Source organism: Electrophorus electricus, chromosome 2, assembly GCF_041902795.1.
Source record: "Electrophorus electricus isolate QZ-2024a chromosome 2, ASM4190279v1, whole genome shotgun sequence".
Lineage (NCBI taxonomy): Eukaryota > Metazoa > Chordata > Actinopteri > Gymnotiformes > Gymnotidae > Electrophorus > Electrophorus electricus.
Window position 1 is genome coordinate 2,095,231 of NC_137498.1, and position 17,362 is coordinate 2,112,592.

The window sequence follows — 17,362 nt, forward strand, 5'->3', positions numbered from 1 at the left end:
CCCTGGTACACATGTCTAGTTAATATTGAGAGTCTTCCAAACCCATCAGTCAGCATATCTTATTTGATGTGTTTGTATTACAGCAACTCATGTGTCAATCCCATTATCTATGCAATATCTTATCCTTGGCTGAAAAAGTCAGTAAACAGAACATTTTCAATCAAGAATAATTAAAGTTCTTAATCTCTCTTAAGATAAAATGCAGGTCTGTTTATAGCAACATTTTTTGTTTGCATTTTTTTTTAGAAATATAACTGCTCTAGGAAAAGTAAATATGCATTTCTCTAGTTTTCAAAGGTTAATACAAAATACAAAATGATTTTTATTAGTTTATTACATTTTCCTGATAACTAATTTATGTTATATTCTTTTAGCGCATCTTCACTAACATTTTGCCTGGAAAACTCCAAACTTAATTTCCGGCTCATACATTCATTAACCCCTTCATTGTACTTCAAGGAAAACTTTCTTGTCAAAGTCAATGTTGGCCTAATGGTCATTTCTTCTCATCACAGATGCATTGAGAATGAAATTAAACTTTTCTCTCTCCCTAATTTTCTTGAGAACAAGGTGCTACATTAACATATAACAGCAGTATGTAATACTGCAAGCAGACAATAATTACAGGGAGACCATACTAAGCACTGGGTAAAAAGACGGGGTCCATAGCTGTTGATCCATGGGAGCATGATGTGTGTGTACATTGTTATTAGCGCACTGATGACTTATTAGTACTCCAATAAGCTGATGATAGTTTAGTAACATGATAAAGCGACTGTGCATACAGAGTGAGTGGAATATAGTGATACACAGGTTAAGAAAAGTGGCTGGGTGCACACAGTACAGTGCAGCAGATGAAAGTAAAAGGTAGAGCTGAGTTAGCGGTTCAGTTTGAACATATAATGTCCATCAGGCAGATTCTTTGAGCACTCTGCCTGTGGGAAGAAAATGTTCCTGAATCTGGAGGACTTGGTGTGGATGCTGTGTAGCTCTGCTCCAGATGGGAGTAGTATAAACAGGCCATGTGAAGGGTGAGCTGAAGGACAGGTAGGCCACAAGATAATGGTGCAAACTAAATAGAGTCTGGTTACAATTGTAACAATTGTAATTGTTTAGTGGCAAAAGTAAAGAAACATGTATGACAACTCCTTTGTTTTAAGTTAACCTTTTGGAACGTAGATACTTACTGGAGGTCTGCCACCAGTAACACACTTCCATGTACCGAGGGTTAATATGAAGGGGTTCAGATGAACAATTCAACTTAAATTAATTTACAGCATTTAGCTGACACTTTTATCCAAAGTAAATTACAATTATGACTGAGTATAACTTGAGCAGCTCAGGGTTAAGGACCTTGATACGGGCCCAACAGTGGCAACTTGCCAGTGGAGGGGACCAAATTGGCACCCTTCCAATTACTAAACAAGTACCTTAACCACAGCACTACCAAGGTGCCATTATAAATTTACAACATTTACATGATGCTTTCATCCAAAGTGAATTATAAATATGACTGAGTAGGACTTGAGTGATTGTGGGTTAGAGGTCTTGCTCAGGGGCCCAACAGTGGCAACTTGGCAGTGGTGGGGCTTGAACTAGCAATTTTTCAATTACAAGTCAAGAACCTTAACCACTGATGATATTATTACATAATATAATAATATTAAGACAGTGGTAGTATTATTATTATATAAGATCTTTCAGTGCATATTTGTTTTTAATTATTTCAAATTCTGTAGTTTTATTTACAACAATTGATGGGGACAACTCTCTGTTTTTCCAAAAGGAGTGGGTCAGGACTCCCTGTAATTCCTGCCCATCACAAGGCCAGCATCTGGGGAAAAGGAGAGGCAGGAGACGCGAGTCTCGAACAGAAAAAGATTTACTTCAAAAACTGAAAGTAAAACACAGACGATACATGACCAACACATGAACATTGTAAAGACAATGGCCAGCAAAGGAGGCAGTACACAGCGGGGTTGAAATACACACATTAACAAAGTGGAGAACAAGGGTCAGGTGCAGCACATGGCAGGTGAAAAAAGGGGGGTGTGGCAACATGTGAGATCACATGGTACACAGGAGCACATGGTACACAGGAGCACATGGTGACACGTCAATCCAAAATAACAGGAACAATAACAAAGCCATGTGGCGATCCTCACCACGCGGAGGAGGGAGGAGGATAGGGGGCCATTAGATTGACCCTGGGTGAGAGGAAGCCTTCCTGTCAGATAACTGAAAAAAGATGATGTCTCGCCATTTGTTGCTTTGTTTTGATGCTTTTTCTGCCCCTTGTTCCGGTTTTCCCTGAGTTTGATTTGTCTCAACTGTTTCTCATTAGCTTTGATTGCCCTCTGTATTTGTGCTGCTTGTGCCTGGCTTCTTCGTCTGTCCTTTTTATATCCCCTTTATATTAAAGTTCTCATCTGCCTGTTCATTTTCTGTAGTTTTACCGCTGTATTTATCTCCCTGTTTAGCTTAGCTTTGATTTTTTTTGTAATGCATTCTAGTACGCTGCCCATGGATTGATTCGGTTCCTCCTTCAAATAAACAATGTCGAACAGGGACCTTGTGTCCCACCCTGCCTGTCTCTGTATTACACAGAGACAAAAGATGCAGTAAGTCGAACATTCCCGCCCGAGGGCACGCGTCTCTCCACCATCCAGGAAGGAGCCTGTTTTATTTCGCCCTCTTTGGCAATCACGCTGTGTGCTTACACTAGCCAGGGTCTTGGGCAGACTTCCATAATGTAAAGCACTCGTTACTTCAAGTATCTGACCTGTCCTGAATCTTCTGACTTTTCCTCGAGGGTAAGGCTCTGCAATGGTCAAACCTAGTCTTAACACTCAGGCCTGAACACTGGAGTGTTTTTTAGCTTAATGCAGGCCAGGTTTGCTAAGGCGCTTGCTCCTATGCCTGACGCCCCTTCTGAAACCACCACTCTGCTGGTTGCATCGCCTGAGACCACCTCAGGACAGCAGGACACGTTGGCATTCACATTTACCAGGATCCTCGTCAAGTTGTTAGTTCACTCTGTACATTTCACTCCAGTTTCTCAAACCTTAGAAAATATAAAAAAGGATTTGCTCAGTGATTGACACTAAAAAGACTGGCATCACAAACGCAACCTGTAAATATCTTGCTAGCTATCCATGCTAGATGTGTGATTTTATCCAATTTTTTGTCCAGCACTGAAGTGGAAACTTATTAATGAGCCCACCAAAAGAAAAGGTTGTACAAACAACAACAAATAGCTCGTTTCAATTTAGGGCCAAATTATAGCTAAGTAAATGTGCATGTATAACCGCATTTGGCCATTTTCTGGCCCAACCAAAGTCACATAACTCATTACAGACATCAGAGAACAACTTAACGATCTCTAGTAAATGCATTCTATGTCAACTTTAAATGGTGCGGAGGCATTTACTGTCTATTCATTTCCGCGTTTTCTCGTTCTCTTTGTTATTCTTCGTTCATAAAGACAAACCTGTGGAACTCCACTTCCTCTTTTGTCTCTTTTACAGATTTGTGTGAAGCACATACAGTCGACTTGTTTAGCGTCTCCTGCGTTATACGTCCAGTGGCCAAAACACTGTTGAGAAGTAAGTCTGATTACGAATAATCGGAGCTTCGATGACGACTGAATCCTGGTGGAAAGGCCATTTTCGACTAATGTGGGTGTAACACCTGGTTTAGTGTCGAGTAAACCTGTCAGGAAACAAGTCAGCTTCAAAATATGTGTTGCCATAGTAACTGTCACTAGCTTTCATTGATCTCGATTTTTCGACCGGAAACTTATATGTTTTTGTGTAATCTTAGTAAGACAACATATCTGGGTGAGTCGCTTTTTTAAATAGCCCCCCACTGTCAGAAACGTTGCCTACGGTAACGTCTTCTGACTGGATTGACGCCATGGTCCCTATATAAATCTGTGGTTGAGTCAGAGCTCTTTGAGCGGAAGACTGAAAAAAAAAAAATACACCAATCCCATTTGCTCTGGAAATCATGTGACAGGGCATGACTTTCGATGTCAGGAAATCTGCTCAACAGAAGAGTTTTCGGTCAAGATAATCAAGGTAAAAAGAGGAAAAGACGTTTATTTCACACACATATATCGTATACCAAGCCTACGTCGTCTTTGTAGACTGGTTGAAGTGGTGCACAGTATGCTCTGCAGTGTCGCTGACGAAGCTAGATCTGTTCTGGTTGGAGAGTAAACTTCAGCGCTGTATTCCACTATTCCACTGCAGCTTCGTCGCCGGGATTGCATTAGATGTTACCTAGTTAAAGCATTGGTGAATGTCACCCGTGATTTTGTTTGTCTTTAACGAAAGGATCTACGTATCAAAGTGAAGCATTACACGTCGGCGAGTCTTGTGACATTAACAGTTACGAGAGGTTGCGCTGGTTTCCGCATTTTTTGAACACATTAAGCTTAGCAGGTGTAGGTGGAGTAGGTAATACTTAGAGAAGCTTGACCAGACAACCTCTTTTAGCATCTTATGTGCCGTGTGAATTCACAGTTTTTAGCGGACTACACACTCCATTAAGCATGCGCGGACTCTCGCGTGTTCTAAGAATGTAACCAATAATGTTGTTGTTGCTGAAATTTTGTATCTGATTAAAGAGAGGTTAACAAGAGGCTATTGACCTCATTGGCTAGGCAACATGAGACAAACTTTTCATGTAGACTGAATCGTGCAATAAATGTATCTTTTTAGCTTCAAATGCTTTATTTCCAGCCTTGGGGTACTTGGTCTATATGTTATTTGCTCCATCTTTTCCTTCAAGGACTGGGAAAGTTGAAGGTGGGGGTTAATCATCATGTCTGGATTCAAGGACACAAATCTTCTAGTTCAAACTATCAGCTCCAACATACAGAGTATAACACAGCAGAGTAAGTGAAGGTGGAACCTGTCTGTCACCAGTTTAGTTTGCTTTCTTTTGTGTTGTAATAAAATGGGATTAAAAGAAGAATCTCAGTTGACATTGGTGTGTCTGGGTTGTATCTTATGGTATTTTGCCCTTTGTTTGCATCAGCAACTGAAATCCAGAAAATAGTGAGCCAACTTGGAACTGACAAGGACACATCAGACCTACGACAAAGACTGTGAGTGGGGCCCTCCACACACCTGCTCTGAAAATACAGCACTGTCCAATCACCAGATGAGTACCACACTGCACTTTTACAACACTGTGAACTTAACTGTGCAAGTAACAAAATGTGTCCATCTGTCTGTTGTCATGCGTGTATACATGCACACACACACACACACACACACACACACACACACACACACACACACACACACACACACACACACACACACACACAGGCAGCAGAAACAGCAGCATGTCAACTACCTTGCTAAAGAAACGGATAAGTGCATGAAGGAGTTCAGCTCTTTACCAGTGACATCTGATCAGGTAAAAGTGTTCAGTTCAAATTCAACTTTCAAGTTTTTCACTACTTTGTGGAAATAAGCAGTAACAGCTGCCCAAGGTTCAAAACCAGACTGGTCTGGATGCTTTATTACTGTGCTAAATTTAATTTACTAGTTAATTTACTTTTTAATTAATGCTTAATTAACATCCTCTTGATAACAAAGATTGTGTCACAGGTTTTATGTCTCAGCCTTGCCAGTACAGAGGGGTAAAGTTCACATTTAAAGGCTAGAATTCATCCCCTGGATGTATGGCAACTGCTGGTGTATGGCAAACCAGGGGGTTGAATTAATAAGTGATACAAAATGATGGCAGGTCTTTTATCTATTTATTCTCAAACTCTAAAGCTGTCATCAGAAATGATATCAACATAATGCACACAAAGTCCCATAATAATTGACCCCCAAAAAAGAGTAAATATAGTCCCCCCTATTCTTTCTATGACTGTGTTTATAGAGATTATAAGGAAAAGAATAATCCCAGTGAGAAATTCCCATATTTCCACATTGAGAATGTTGATGTTGATATGAGAATGAGAACAGGCCTCAGATCAGCTAACACTTTTAGAAACATTTTAAAAATGTGACACTGACCACAACAGTGGGCTGAGGGCAGTGAAGAAGACGTTATTGCTGATGCTGTCTTCTCTTCTCCAGCAACGGCAGAGGAAGATTCAGCGAGAGCGGCTTGTCAGTGACTTCTCCGACGCGTTGGGAGTTTTCCAGAAAGCCCAGAAACTGGCAGCGGTAAAGGAGAAGGAGTTTGTGGCCAGAGTACGAGCTAGCTCACGAGTTTCGGTAAGAAAGGATACGCTAATCGGAGTACTAAAATGGGGAAGAAACAAACTGTGTGTGTGTGTGTGTGTGTGTGTGTGTGTGTGTGTGTGTGTGTGTGTGTGTGTGTGTGTGTGTGTGTGTGTGTGCTCACAAGGTTTCCAAGCTTTTGTATTATTATTTTATGAGTCAACACCACATTAAACATGAGTTATATGGCAGATGCTGTTTATAGTAAAATGAAACAGAATTTTTCCTTGTTTATTTTGTTCATTATGATTGTGACATGCCCTGAAGTGCAGTACCCCACTTGTCCACAGGGTGGCTTTCCTGATGACACAGTTGGAGGAAGTGTCTCACCCTTTGAAAGGTCAGAGGCTTTACCTGCATGGCTAAAGCAACCTGCTGCCTCTAGAGCAGATTTTGTGAATATATTTACATTTTTTGTAAATATATAGAGCAGAAAATGTAAACATAAAACACTTGCTCTTGGCCAGTATCATTTGACTTGAAAATCTTTGGTTTGTTTTTTCACATTCCTCTCTCTCTCTCTCTCTCTCTCTCTCTCTCTCTCTCTGCATGTGCATGTAGTGAAAGCCAGGGTCAAACCTATGAAGGTGGTATCACTGAAGAGGATCTCAGTCTCATCAAAGAGAGAGAGACAGCTATCAGACAGCTGGAGGTGAGACAGCTATCAGACAGCTGGAGGTGAGACAGCTATCAGACAGCTGGAGGTGAGACAGCTATCAGACAGCTGGAGGTGAGACAGCTATCAGACAGCTGGAGGTGAGACAGCTATCAGACAGCTGGAGGTGAGACAGCTATCAGTCAGCTGGAGGTGAGACAGCTATCAGACAGCTGGAGGTGAGACAGCTATCAGACAGCTGGAGGTGAGACAGCTATCAGACAGCTGGAGGTGAGACAGCTATCAGACAGCTGGAGGTGAGACAGCTATCAGACAGCTGGAGGTGAGACAGCTATCAGACAGCTGGAGGTGAGACAGCTATCAGACAGCTGGAGGTGAGACAGCTATCAGACAGCTGGAGGTGAGACAGCTATCAGACAGCTGGAGGTGAGACAGTCACATTTCAGAGAGACGGAGGTGAGACAGTCACATTTCAGACAGCTGGAGGTGAGACAGAGGTGAGACAGCCATATATCAGACAGCTGGAGGTGAGACAGCCATATTTCACAGAGACAGAGGTGAGTTAGCTGGCATCTACATTTCCTGCATTTGGCAGAAGCTGTCTTATCTCATCAGCGAGACTGATGCATATATGATTTCGATTAGGAACAATTACAAATTTAAACATTTTTGCAGTTTTCTTATTTAAAAAAAAAAGAATGATTGATTATAGTCATAATTGGATACTTTAAGTGTGCTGGTATTCTTAAACAAGGCCAGTAAAGGGTTTAGGTCAGAGGTTAAGGTACTTAACTTGTAATCAGAAGGTTGCCAGTTCAAGCCCCCACCCCCAGTCTGCCACTTTTGGGCCTCTGAGCAAGACCCTTAACCCTCAGTTGGCCAAGTTGTCACATTGATTCCTGATCCCAGCCCCCACCTCACCTGAACCAAGCATTCAATAAGAATGAACAAGTGGTCTGTCTGAGGGTCCATGTGAACCAGGCTGGGAAACCCTACAGCATCCCAATCTAATAAGTAACTGTGGTCCTGAAAATAGCTCATTATATTCACTGTGGTTTTTGTACCATCAACATGCAATATCTGTCCGCATTGTGGATGTCTTTCGAAACAGCATTGGTACATTTTACACACATCACCTATGTCACCAACAAAAGCATCATATTTGTGAGAACTCATATTATTAAATTGGACAAAATGGACACTACATACATAGTAATTCATGTGTGCATCACAACAGTTTGTCAGCTGTGTTTAATCAAGTGGAGAAGGCAAAATAAGAGCCAAGCATCTGGCTTTAGCTGCTTCCACGGCTACTGTTGTAACTGCTGTTCTCTGCCGTTGTTGTTTTGATGATGACTCTGGAAAGCATATCCACTTAGGCTGAAACCCACATGAAAACCTCCTGTTCTCAGTCGAGTCACATGGCTACCAGACAGATACAAATCCGATCTAGGTCGACATATGAAAGTGATTCAAATTTGATCTGAAAAGATTTGAAAGTGAACATAGCCTAAGAGATTTTTTTTTTTTATGCTTTTCAGTCAGACATAACAGACATCAATGAAATCTTCAAAGACCTGGCAGTTATGGTACACGAACAAGGAGACATGATTGGTAAGGCCTGCTAAAACTAGTTATAGCTTTTACATTTATGCCACTTGCTTGTACCTCACAGTATATGCACACACACTGCCTGTACCTAACTGTGTGTGTGAGTGTGTGTGTGTGTGTGTGAGAGAGAGAGAGGTAGGTAGGTAAATGCACACATAAATGCACTAGAAGATAAAAGTAGGTACACACACATATTTTACATTTACATTTTACATTTACATTTATGGCATTTGGTATATGCTCTTATACATTGGCTTACAATTTACTTATAGAATGTATACTAGCCAGTGAAGTAGGTTTGAGTTCAAGATACCATTGAACTAGAATACTGTTGAAATACAGGGATCAATGCTTATGCCTAAACGTGTAAAACACATGAGCTCTATAACAGACAACAATAAGTGCAATAAACAATACCCTACAATAAGTACTGCAGTTTCAGTTACTCAACATAGGTGTGGGATCAGTGGTCATTTAAATATTCCACGTATAGATGGGTCTTCAGTCTGCGTTTGAAGACTGCAAGGGACTCTGCTGTCCAGACAGCCGGTGGTTTGTTTCACCATCTGGGAGCCAGGACGGAAAATGGTGTTGATGCTTGTCTTCCATGAGACTTGAAGCATGGTGTTTGAAGTCAAGCTTTACTTGAGGTTGGAAGTACTCTAGGTACAGATCGGGCATTGACCATTGACATGGAGCAGCTGGTCCATTTTTGGCTAGTATACAACTATATAAGTATACAAAGAGAGAAGAAGGGCCTAATACTGAGCCCTGGGAGACACCGGTGAAGGGTCTACATGGATTGGATGTGGATCCTCCATGTTACCTTCATGTTACCTGATAGTAACGTCTCTCCAGATAGGACTGAAACCATTTCCATGCAGAGCCAGTCACACCAAGGCTGGAGAGAACACAGAGGGGAATGTTGTGGTTTACTGTGTGAAAGGCTGCTGAAAGGTTTAGAAGAATCAAAACAGGTGAAAATTTGGCAGCTTTGACAGCATGAAGTTTCTCTTTTGTTGCTATGAGGGCTGTTTTTGTTGAATGTGCTGGTTTGTAGCCAGACTGATTGGGATCATGGAGCTACACACACACACACACACCCTACCTTAGACCTGAGCTAGGCCCTTGCTGGGGACTCACTAAACACTCCAATGGTGTATAGCACACTACAAATACAAACAAAGTATAGATGATAAATGTGAGTTAGTTTGTTGTATTCCAGTTGCTCATTTCATTAGTGTAGGTCATTTTGCCTTCTGTATTTTTCTCTCACGTGTGTACACTCTGGGCTTAACTGCTGATAAACAAGTAACAACAGAGTCTAGAGGGCAAACAGGTGTTTCAGTATATAGTATCAAAGTCATATGATAAGGGCTTATTTAATTACTGTACTGAAAAGCAAACTGGCTTTTGATCAGTTTAGTATAATGAAATTCAGAAAGGTTTTTAGCTCAATCGCTGTAGTGTTTTGGGTTTCATGGAATTGCAGTAAAGTTTCGCAAAAACATTTATCACTGAATATGAGCTAAGCCTGTGTGCAACCATGATGGCTTCCTCTACACACAATTGCACAAGCGCGCGCACACACACACACACACAAAACACACACACACACACAAAAAACACAAACAGACCTATTATCATCCCCAGATATATCTCCAATGACTCCCTTTGCTAAACTTTGACACTTAAAGCCCAGAGGAATTAAAGATTGCTTGTTTAATGAACACAGAAGCCCTGGGAAGTTTCTAATGAATACACAAATATAACAGCATGTAAACACAATACTGTTTTGCCAGCCAGACTGATGCAACCTCATTGAGAAACAGCAATCAAATGTGTTAAAAGGGCCAAGAAGGTCCTCTTAATGACATCCTCTGAGAGTGGCTGAGATAAGCCCAGTGGAAACCTGCTGTCTGTTTGTCATCTAAACTTTTGAATGGAAAAGCAGTAGGCCTAGTGTGCACACCTGAAAGGAAGAATTATCAGCAAAACATGAGTCAAACTCAACACAGATGTCACCTGTCATGTTACAGTGCACAATATAAGGTACTTTAGTTCATATTTATAGTGTATAATAGCTGCGGTGAAATGGCAGAAGAGAAACCTTTTAAACAGGAACACTGCGTTTACAGAAACATCATGCTTGATTGCTTTGATTACCCACCAGACTTCCTGCATCAGAGCTGCCTGCGTCCATGCAACTGACATCTAGGTCAAGAGCAATGTCTCCAAGCAGAGTGCCAAATACACCTCGGTCACCTTGTGGCCGAAAAGTAATGTTAGAACAGGAATACTCCAAATTACATTGTCGTAGCATCGTAAGGCACGTTATCCAGACCAGTTTCCGAGCCCTGGCCCTAGAGCAGTTTTCCTGCTCCTGACACACTTGCTGCAACAAATCCGTTAACTTCATGAGTTTCAGGTGTGTGTGATGGAAGAGGGAGAATGGTTAAAATGTCTCTTCCAGACACACTGTACTGACTGGACTGAGGAACGTTGGGTTGGTAAAGGGATATCGTTGTACTAACTTTTTTGATCCTGGATCAAAATTCCCAGTGACTGTATTGCCACAGTGTCCTGAAAATAAACACATGAACGAACAGGTCCAGAACAGGTCCTCATGCTAAAACGTGCTATGGTCATAAAAAAAGTTTCATAATTTCCTAAGACCTAGTGTTGCACCTTGGTTGAGCTTTATCAGTGTGTATTCTTTGAAGATAGCACCTCAGTTCTGCATTGAAGGCTGTTTTAGACTTCAAAGAAATATTTAGATTTATACTGACCCTTCAGAACATATTCTTTGGGTCTAAAGTATGGACTCTCAGCTGAGCTACTGTTCAATCAATACTAACTAATCAATGCAGATCAATATTCAAGTACTTTTTCCCCTCCTCTCCACAGACAGCATAGAGGCCAATGTAGAGAATGCGGACCTGAACGTGCACGCCGCTACACAGCAGCTGGCTAGTGCTGCGAATTATCAGGTAACACCAGCATTCTCTTATCATCACCTGGGGGGGACCGTCCAGCATTCTTCGCTAATCAACTGTCCTTCACATTGCATTCGTATAGTGATTAGACATTACATATGTGGACAGACTGTAACAGCTGGAGGTGTGTGTTGTAAGTGGACCAAATCCCGAAACACAGTGTGGAGGGCGATGGTGCATTGCGGGTGACCCAGTTTTGCTCATCTTACTGCTGTTTTCTCTCATAAGTTGCGTAGAGATTTGTTTTCCTGTTTTGGACTGCGGCAAACCGCAGCACTCTCAGGACATTTTGCCTGGCAGCACAAGCCGGTGGCTCAACCACATCTGCAAACAAATGATCAGAGACGTAGCCAACCTGCTTGATTAGTTACAGTCCCCGCACCAGTCACAGGGTCAGTTGAGAGGACAGGACTTGGCAGGCCAAGGTTGGCTAGGCTACGGTGTGTCTCATTTTAACGTCACCTGCAGTCCACAGGTTGGACACAGCTGTGTCAACTGCATGAACAAGTTTAGTTTCAGACTGCAGGTGTAGAATCAACAATAGATCGACAGATCTATTAATTCAGGTGTAAATTGAAAGTTGTTTGTTTAAAGTAGTCTGTCTCTTAAGGTGTTTAGGTAACGGTTACCATTTCACCCTTTCTCCCTTTCTTTTAAGGGAACTATGGCTTATGCTGCTCTTTTGATTAGTAGTGCAGTAATTACAGAGATCTATATTGACACAGATTCTGGCTTCCACAGCAAAAGTCTCGCAAGAAGATTGCCATATTGATCGTCATCCTGGTGGTGCTGGCTGTGATTGTGGGTCTCATCATCTGGGGCTCACTCAAAGGATGAGAAGCCCCTCTTACATGAATTCTCCCATGCAACTGCTGACGTGCCTCTGGAGGCACGGATAGAAAAAGCACTATAGTTGGCCACAGCTTTTATGGCTCTGTATTCTGAACACAGATTTGTTAAGTTCTTGGACTAAATCACACTGAGAGTGGGAATCTTCTGATGGCAACCATTTTTAATCTGAGGCTATGATTATTCTGTGTCTGTTTAATCATTGCAGAATTTCCCTTGTGGGTGAATCAGATGGTCACTCAGATACACAGAACAGCTGGTTGGACAGTTTTCATTATTTTAACTTCCAGCCCATAAATTCATATTGTCATTATTTTCTGTAATTTCACTTCTTTCTTTTGGGTGGACAGTGTATGGCTCTGCTTTGTGCTGGCAGAACTAATGAAAGCTAGCAAATTTCTAATTAGAAGAATGTTAATTTTTATCATTTAAGTTAATGGGCAGATTTAGTATTACCCTTTATTTGGCCTCTTTTTATTTAATCTTATTTGATCAGTACATAAAAATCAGACTTAAGAGGTTAAGTCTACTGGGGTCCCATTGGAGATATTCCTAAAGCTAAATGAAGGATTGTGGTAATTTCCACAGCTTCAGTAAGTTAAAGGAACAGCTTCAGCAGAATATCCTTAAACTGCTAATCAACCGTGCTCTGCTCAGCTTGAATATGTGTAATTTTACTTTGTGGGTTTTTTTTTTTTATTACTTCAACATAAAAGCAACTAACACTTCATTTGCTGTTCTGTATGAAATGGGTGTTACTCGGGTGGACTACAGACACATTGTCATAAGTGTATATACAGTAGATAAGTGAGTGGTGAATACATAGTAGATAAGACCTCAATCTTGTCCAAGCAGGAGAGGTCCACCTTTTACAAAACTACATTTACTCTTTAATGTTTTCTGTTTGCCTCCATTTATCCTTAAGTGAACTCCATGATGGCTATGGAGCTTCTCATGTAATGTTATAATCTGCATACTAAAATCTGCCTTGTTTTGAGATGAGTTGATTTTGACTCTACAGGATATGTAAGATTAATATGAATCACCTCAGTTGCATTAACTCTTTTGATGTTACCCTGTTTTTTCAGCTAATGTTGTTACTCATCAATAGTTCACCTAAAGTAAATGGTATCATACCTACACCATGCAACACTACCAGAATTGTGGCATTTCAGCAGGTTTTTTTTTTTTTTTTTTTATAGCTATATAATGACCAAATATGATGTATGTATGAGTAAATATACGACAGATGAATATGGAGCTTAACGTATTCCATGCTGATTTAGATCGCACTCCTGTTCATTCCAGCAGCAACTATCTTGTACAAAGTCTAAATGATGTGCCATTTAAAGAGTCTAAATGATGTGCCATTTAAAGAGTCTAAATGAAGCATTGAAACATGTGCCACCTTACTACAAAAGACTGTACCCAGACATATTGGTGACCATATACCTTGTGAGTTGAGGCAATATCCATTTTATCCTTTATATAAATGTACATAATAGCTATATTTCTGGAATGTTATAGTCCTTCATATCTTTTTACTAAGACCAACATATATTTCTTTAAAACCAGTATCAGGTCACATGGGTGTACTCATGGTGTGGAGTGTCTTAACAGGAAAAAAAAAAAATCACATTAAATTGTGGATTTGGTGTGGAATACATTTTTTTTTCTACATGCAACACATTCAGCATTTGCACATTGTAGACAGTTTGAATTACTGTTTCTGTGTTGTCATATAACACCCCATTAATTCCCTTCGTTTTTTTTATTTGAATATATTCATACATTTAAGAGATTTTGTACCTGTATCATTTTAACAACGTCATCATTTTTTTAAATGTCAGCTCTCAAAAGAAAATTTAAATGAAATGCATCCTACATATATTTGCAGCTTTAAAAACAGTAAATAAGATGAGATGATCAGATGATCAATTTCCATCCTGTTTAATAAAGATCATTTGAAATGATCTTTGGTGATTTTGTATATTTTCGGTATGCCATTAAACTGGTATATCTTAATTTGAGTTAAATATCTCATAGTGGTTAAGTAGTCTTCCTTCACCTTACTCTGCTTTTCAAAATGCTCAAACCTATCGAAAATATTAAATTGCTACATTTTTTTGAAACCTTTAATACCTTTACCTGTATGTATTCCTGATATAGTTTCTCATGTGGAATGTGGAAAGTTCTTTAGTCCAGTTTCTCCCAAAAATGCTGAGTTGGTGTCAGATATAGGTATTCTGTTGGCCAATCAGGCCCGTCAGTATGCTCACCTTTAAACGGCATTTATTAAAAGAACATGCCCCATGGCTAAGCCACTGCAGTAGATTCAGAGTTGTCCAGAACACTGTGGTAAGAGGTGGCCTTCATAGTTCTTGACACTACGACCAGTGGACCAAAGCCACTTCAACTGAAGGACCTCTCTATAATCACACCACCAATTCCTAAATTCACAGCTGTAAAGCAGAGTTCTATAGCTGAATTGTTCTCCAACCACACACATCCATCTAGTTCAGCATGTATCACAACTAGGTGTTGAATATAAGGATCCAGAGTACTTTCTGTGTAATATACATCAACCCAACTTATCCTAAATGCCACCCTGAAATAATTTTGTTCTCTTTACTTGAGCCCTTGAGTTGTGAAAGGACCAAAATTTCTTTGTGTTATCAGACAATTATTGCTTACTCAAAATATAACTGGGATTAAATTGACTGGTGTATGGTTGGTCACGATGGCTTAGGTCAAAGTTCCACCTAACCTTTTATGAATTCCCATGCAGTCTCTCTCTGATGTTTCAGAGAAAGCCAGATGCTCGTGGATAAAATGAGGCTTGGTTTTAATAAGAAAAGGAGAGTAAATACAGTCCAGGTCGAAATCCAGAGAAAAAAAAGAAGTAAGCAATCAGAAAAGGTTCAGAATAACAAGACAATGTGATATAACACTTGATATGCACTGACAATACAAGTTCCAATACTTCGCAAAGTGTGAGTGGTAATAGCAGGTATAAACAGGCAGAGTAAACAAATAGCAGGTGCAGTTTAATAGTCCGGTGATGATGAACTTGTGATTGGTGATTGGCTGGATGTTCTTTGGAATCATTATCGGAATGCTGGGTATTGTAGTGACCTGGGGAAATGAGTGGCATGACACTCTCCCTCAGATAAGCCTTTCCGATTGTATTTCTTACTGCTGTCATACCACTACTGTCATAATAGAAGCAGTTATTTATAAAGCAAGACTATGTATTTGAAAGTAAATATGGGAAATTCTTTTGGCAGGTTGGTTTGTTTTGAATAACTGGTTGATTGATAATGCCTTGGTTGCCATTGGCTGCCCAGCTACAGGTTGAAAGGACGTTGTGATTGGCTTCAACCAAGTTCCATTACAAGATCTACTAATTCCCACTGAGAGCTATGTCCTAACCTTATGTAAATTATTCAGTGAGCAGGGTGTGTACCACAGAAACATATAAATTGCAGTATTGCACATGTCTGCATACCTGCATACAACACAGTAAGAGTTCTACCACAGATGGAATTGGGGCATTTTAAAAAGCATCTGTAAATATGCATATGGCAATGAATCAAACTGGTGCTTGTATCCAAGTGTCTGTCTGCAGAGAAAAATCTGTATCAGCTGGTCTTCTTATGTTCCTTTATGTGATTTCAGGAATTGTTGTCTTGCTGACAGTATGTGGGAACCTGCTCATCATCATCTCTGTGTGTCACTTCAAGCAGCTCCACACACCCACTAACATGCTCATCCTCTCTCTGGCTGTGTCAGACTGTCTGGTTGGAGTTTTTGTGATGCCTTTCCATTTTATGTGGCTGATCGAAACTTGTTGGAACTTTGACTCTGTGTTCTGTGTGGTTTTTAATCTAGTGTCTGCCCACCTCACAGCTGTGTCTGTCCAAAATGTTGCACTTATTTCTGTGGATCGGTTCATTGCTCTCAGCTATCCGTTTCTCTATGCCAAAAAAATCTCACTTAACGTAGCCTACTGTGTGGTTTTGTTTACCTGGCTAGCTCTATTGCTCTACAGCTCTGCTCTTGTTTATTTCAATAGGAATCACGCAGATCATGAAATGTGTCCAGGACAATGTCTTTTCACACTAGATGAAGTCTGTTCTCTAATAGATCTCATTTTATTGTTTATTTTACCATGTGCAGTTATGATAATGCTGTACTCTCAAATATTGTTTATTGTGAAAAGACATTCAAACGCTATCCACAAACTGCACGGCAGGAGAAATGCAAACCATAGCAACACCATGAATTCTATGAGATCTGAGAGAAAAGCTGCAAAGGTTTTTGGGATTCTAGTGGTCATATTTCTGTTGTGTTTAGTGCCATACTATGTCTGCAGTATATTAATTGCTGGCATAAATACAGAAATGATCAATACTATAATGAAAAATATGCTAACACTATTCTATCTAAATTCCACTATTAATCCGGTCATATATGCATTGTTTTATCCTTGGTTCAGAAGGAGTGTCTCAATTATACTAACATGTAGGATATTGTACACAGATTCATCACTAATAAATGTCTTGTCTAGTTCCAGAAATGCTGTAGTTAGTAAGTAGTAGAAATGTTATAAATATGCACTCAGATAAAACTGTGAATTGGGAAAGATGTCAATACACAATGATCTTTAGATATTCTGAACTACTATGTCAGCAGATGATGACATTCATAAATTTTACTGGGCTGGTTTTCAACACATTTAATCAAATGTATGTATAAAATTGTATAAACATACATCATTAATTCTTCAAATAAATTCTGACTTTTGGTTGCAGGTATTAGTGATAGATTATTTGAAATGGCTACAGTGTGAATGTTTTTGATGTGTGTGCATGTGCACAATTAAACAGAAAGCCAACTACATTCAAAGGAATACACTGGAGTCAGGATATAACCTGCAACCTTCATTCAGTGCTTTCTTAAGCTGCACTTTCGTGCACTTAGTAAACATGAGTGAATCTGTGAGAAATAAAAATAAAGTGAGACCTCCTCAAAAGAGT

At 40.1% G+C, this 17,362-nt stretch overlaps 2 protein-coding genes and 1 long non-coding RNA gene across 5 annotated transcripts; 2 read left to right on the forward strand and 1 right to left on the reverse strand.

Moving 5' to 3' along the window:
* Positions 1-1,864: 1,864 nt before the first annotated feature.
* Positions 1,865-3,713, reverse strand: LOC113592315 (uncharacterized). Its single transcript, XR_003412299.3, has 2 exons — positions 3,491-3,713; positions 1,865-3,064 (listed from the first exon to the last, which is right to left on the reverse strand). It is a non-coding gene; the product is annotated as an uncharacterized LOC113592315 (long non-coding RNA).
* On the forward strand, positions 3,518-14,297 carry stx7l (syntaxin 7-like). Of its 3 annotated transcripts, none has more exons than XM_081695346.1 (10): positions 3,518-3,605; positions 4,795-4,900; positions 5,044-5,113; positions 5,340-5,430; positions 6,105-6,245; positions 6,524-6,591; positions 6,813-6,903; positions 8,409-8,481; positions 11,386-11,468; positions 12,216-14,297. In XM_081695346.1, exons 2-10 carry the CDS (start codon positions 4,828-4,830, stop codon positions 12,309-12,311), a joined length of 786 nt encoding a protein of 261 aa, XP_081551472.1. In that variant the 5' UTR covers positions 3,518-3,605; positions 4,795-4,827; the 3' UTR covers positions 12,312-14,297. The 3 variants fall into 3 exon arrangements, with proteins under 3 accessions (XP_081551472.1, XP_081551471.1, XP_035384942.1); XM_081695345.1 differs by lacking the exon at positions 3,518-3,605 and adding an exon at positions 3,940-4,079; XM_035529049.2 differs by lacking the exon at positions 3,518-3,605 and adding an exon at positions 3,944-4,079 and having other exon boundaries at positions 6,542-6,591.
* Positions 14,298-14,444: 147 nt separating this feature from the next.
* On the forward strand, positions 14,445-17,136 carry LOC113592316 (trace amine-associated receptor 7a-like). The gene has a single exon (XM_027033152.3). The coding sequence runs from the start codon at positions 15,899-15,901 to the stop codon at positions 16,919-16,921; it is 1,023 nt and encodes a 340-aa protein (XP_026888953.2). The 5' UTR covers positions 14,445-15,898; the 3' UTR covers positions 16,922-17,136.
* Positions 17,137-17,362: the final 226 nt, after the last annotated feature.

What these genes read in the sequence shown, in the direction of transcription:
- stx7l (XM_081695346.1), top strand. Translation starts at nt 4,828, where the DNA reads ATGTCTGGATTCAAGGACACAAATCTTCTAGTTCAAACTATCAGCTCC. An exon ending in TACCAGTGACATCTGATCAG is followed by an intron (nt 5,431 to 6,104) that starts GTAAAAGTGTTC and finishes TCTCTTCTCCAG; the next exon opens with CAACGGCAGAGGAAGATTCA. An exon ending in CAGCTATCAGACAGCTGGAG is followed by an intron (nt 6,904 to 8,408) that starts GTGAGACAGCTA and finishes TATGCTTTTCAG; the next exon opens with TCAGACATAACAGACATCAA.
- LOC113592316 (XM_027033152.3), top strand. Translation starts at nt 15,899, where the DNA reads ATGCATATGGCAATGAATCAAACTGGTGCTTGTATCCAAGTGTCTGTC.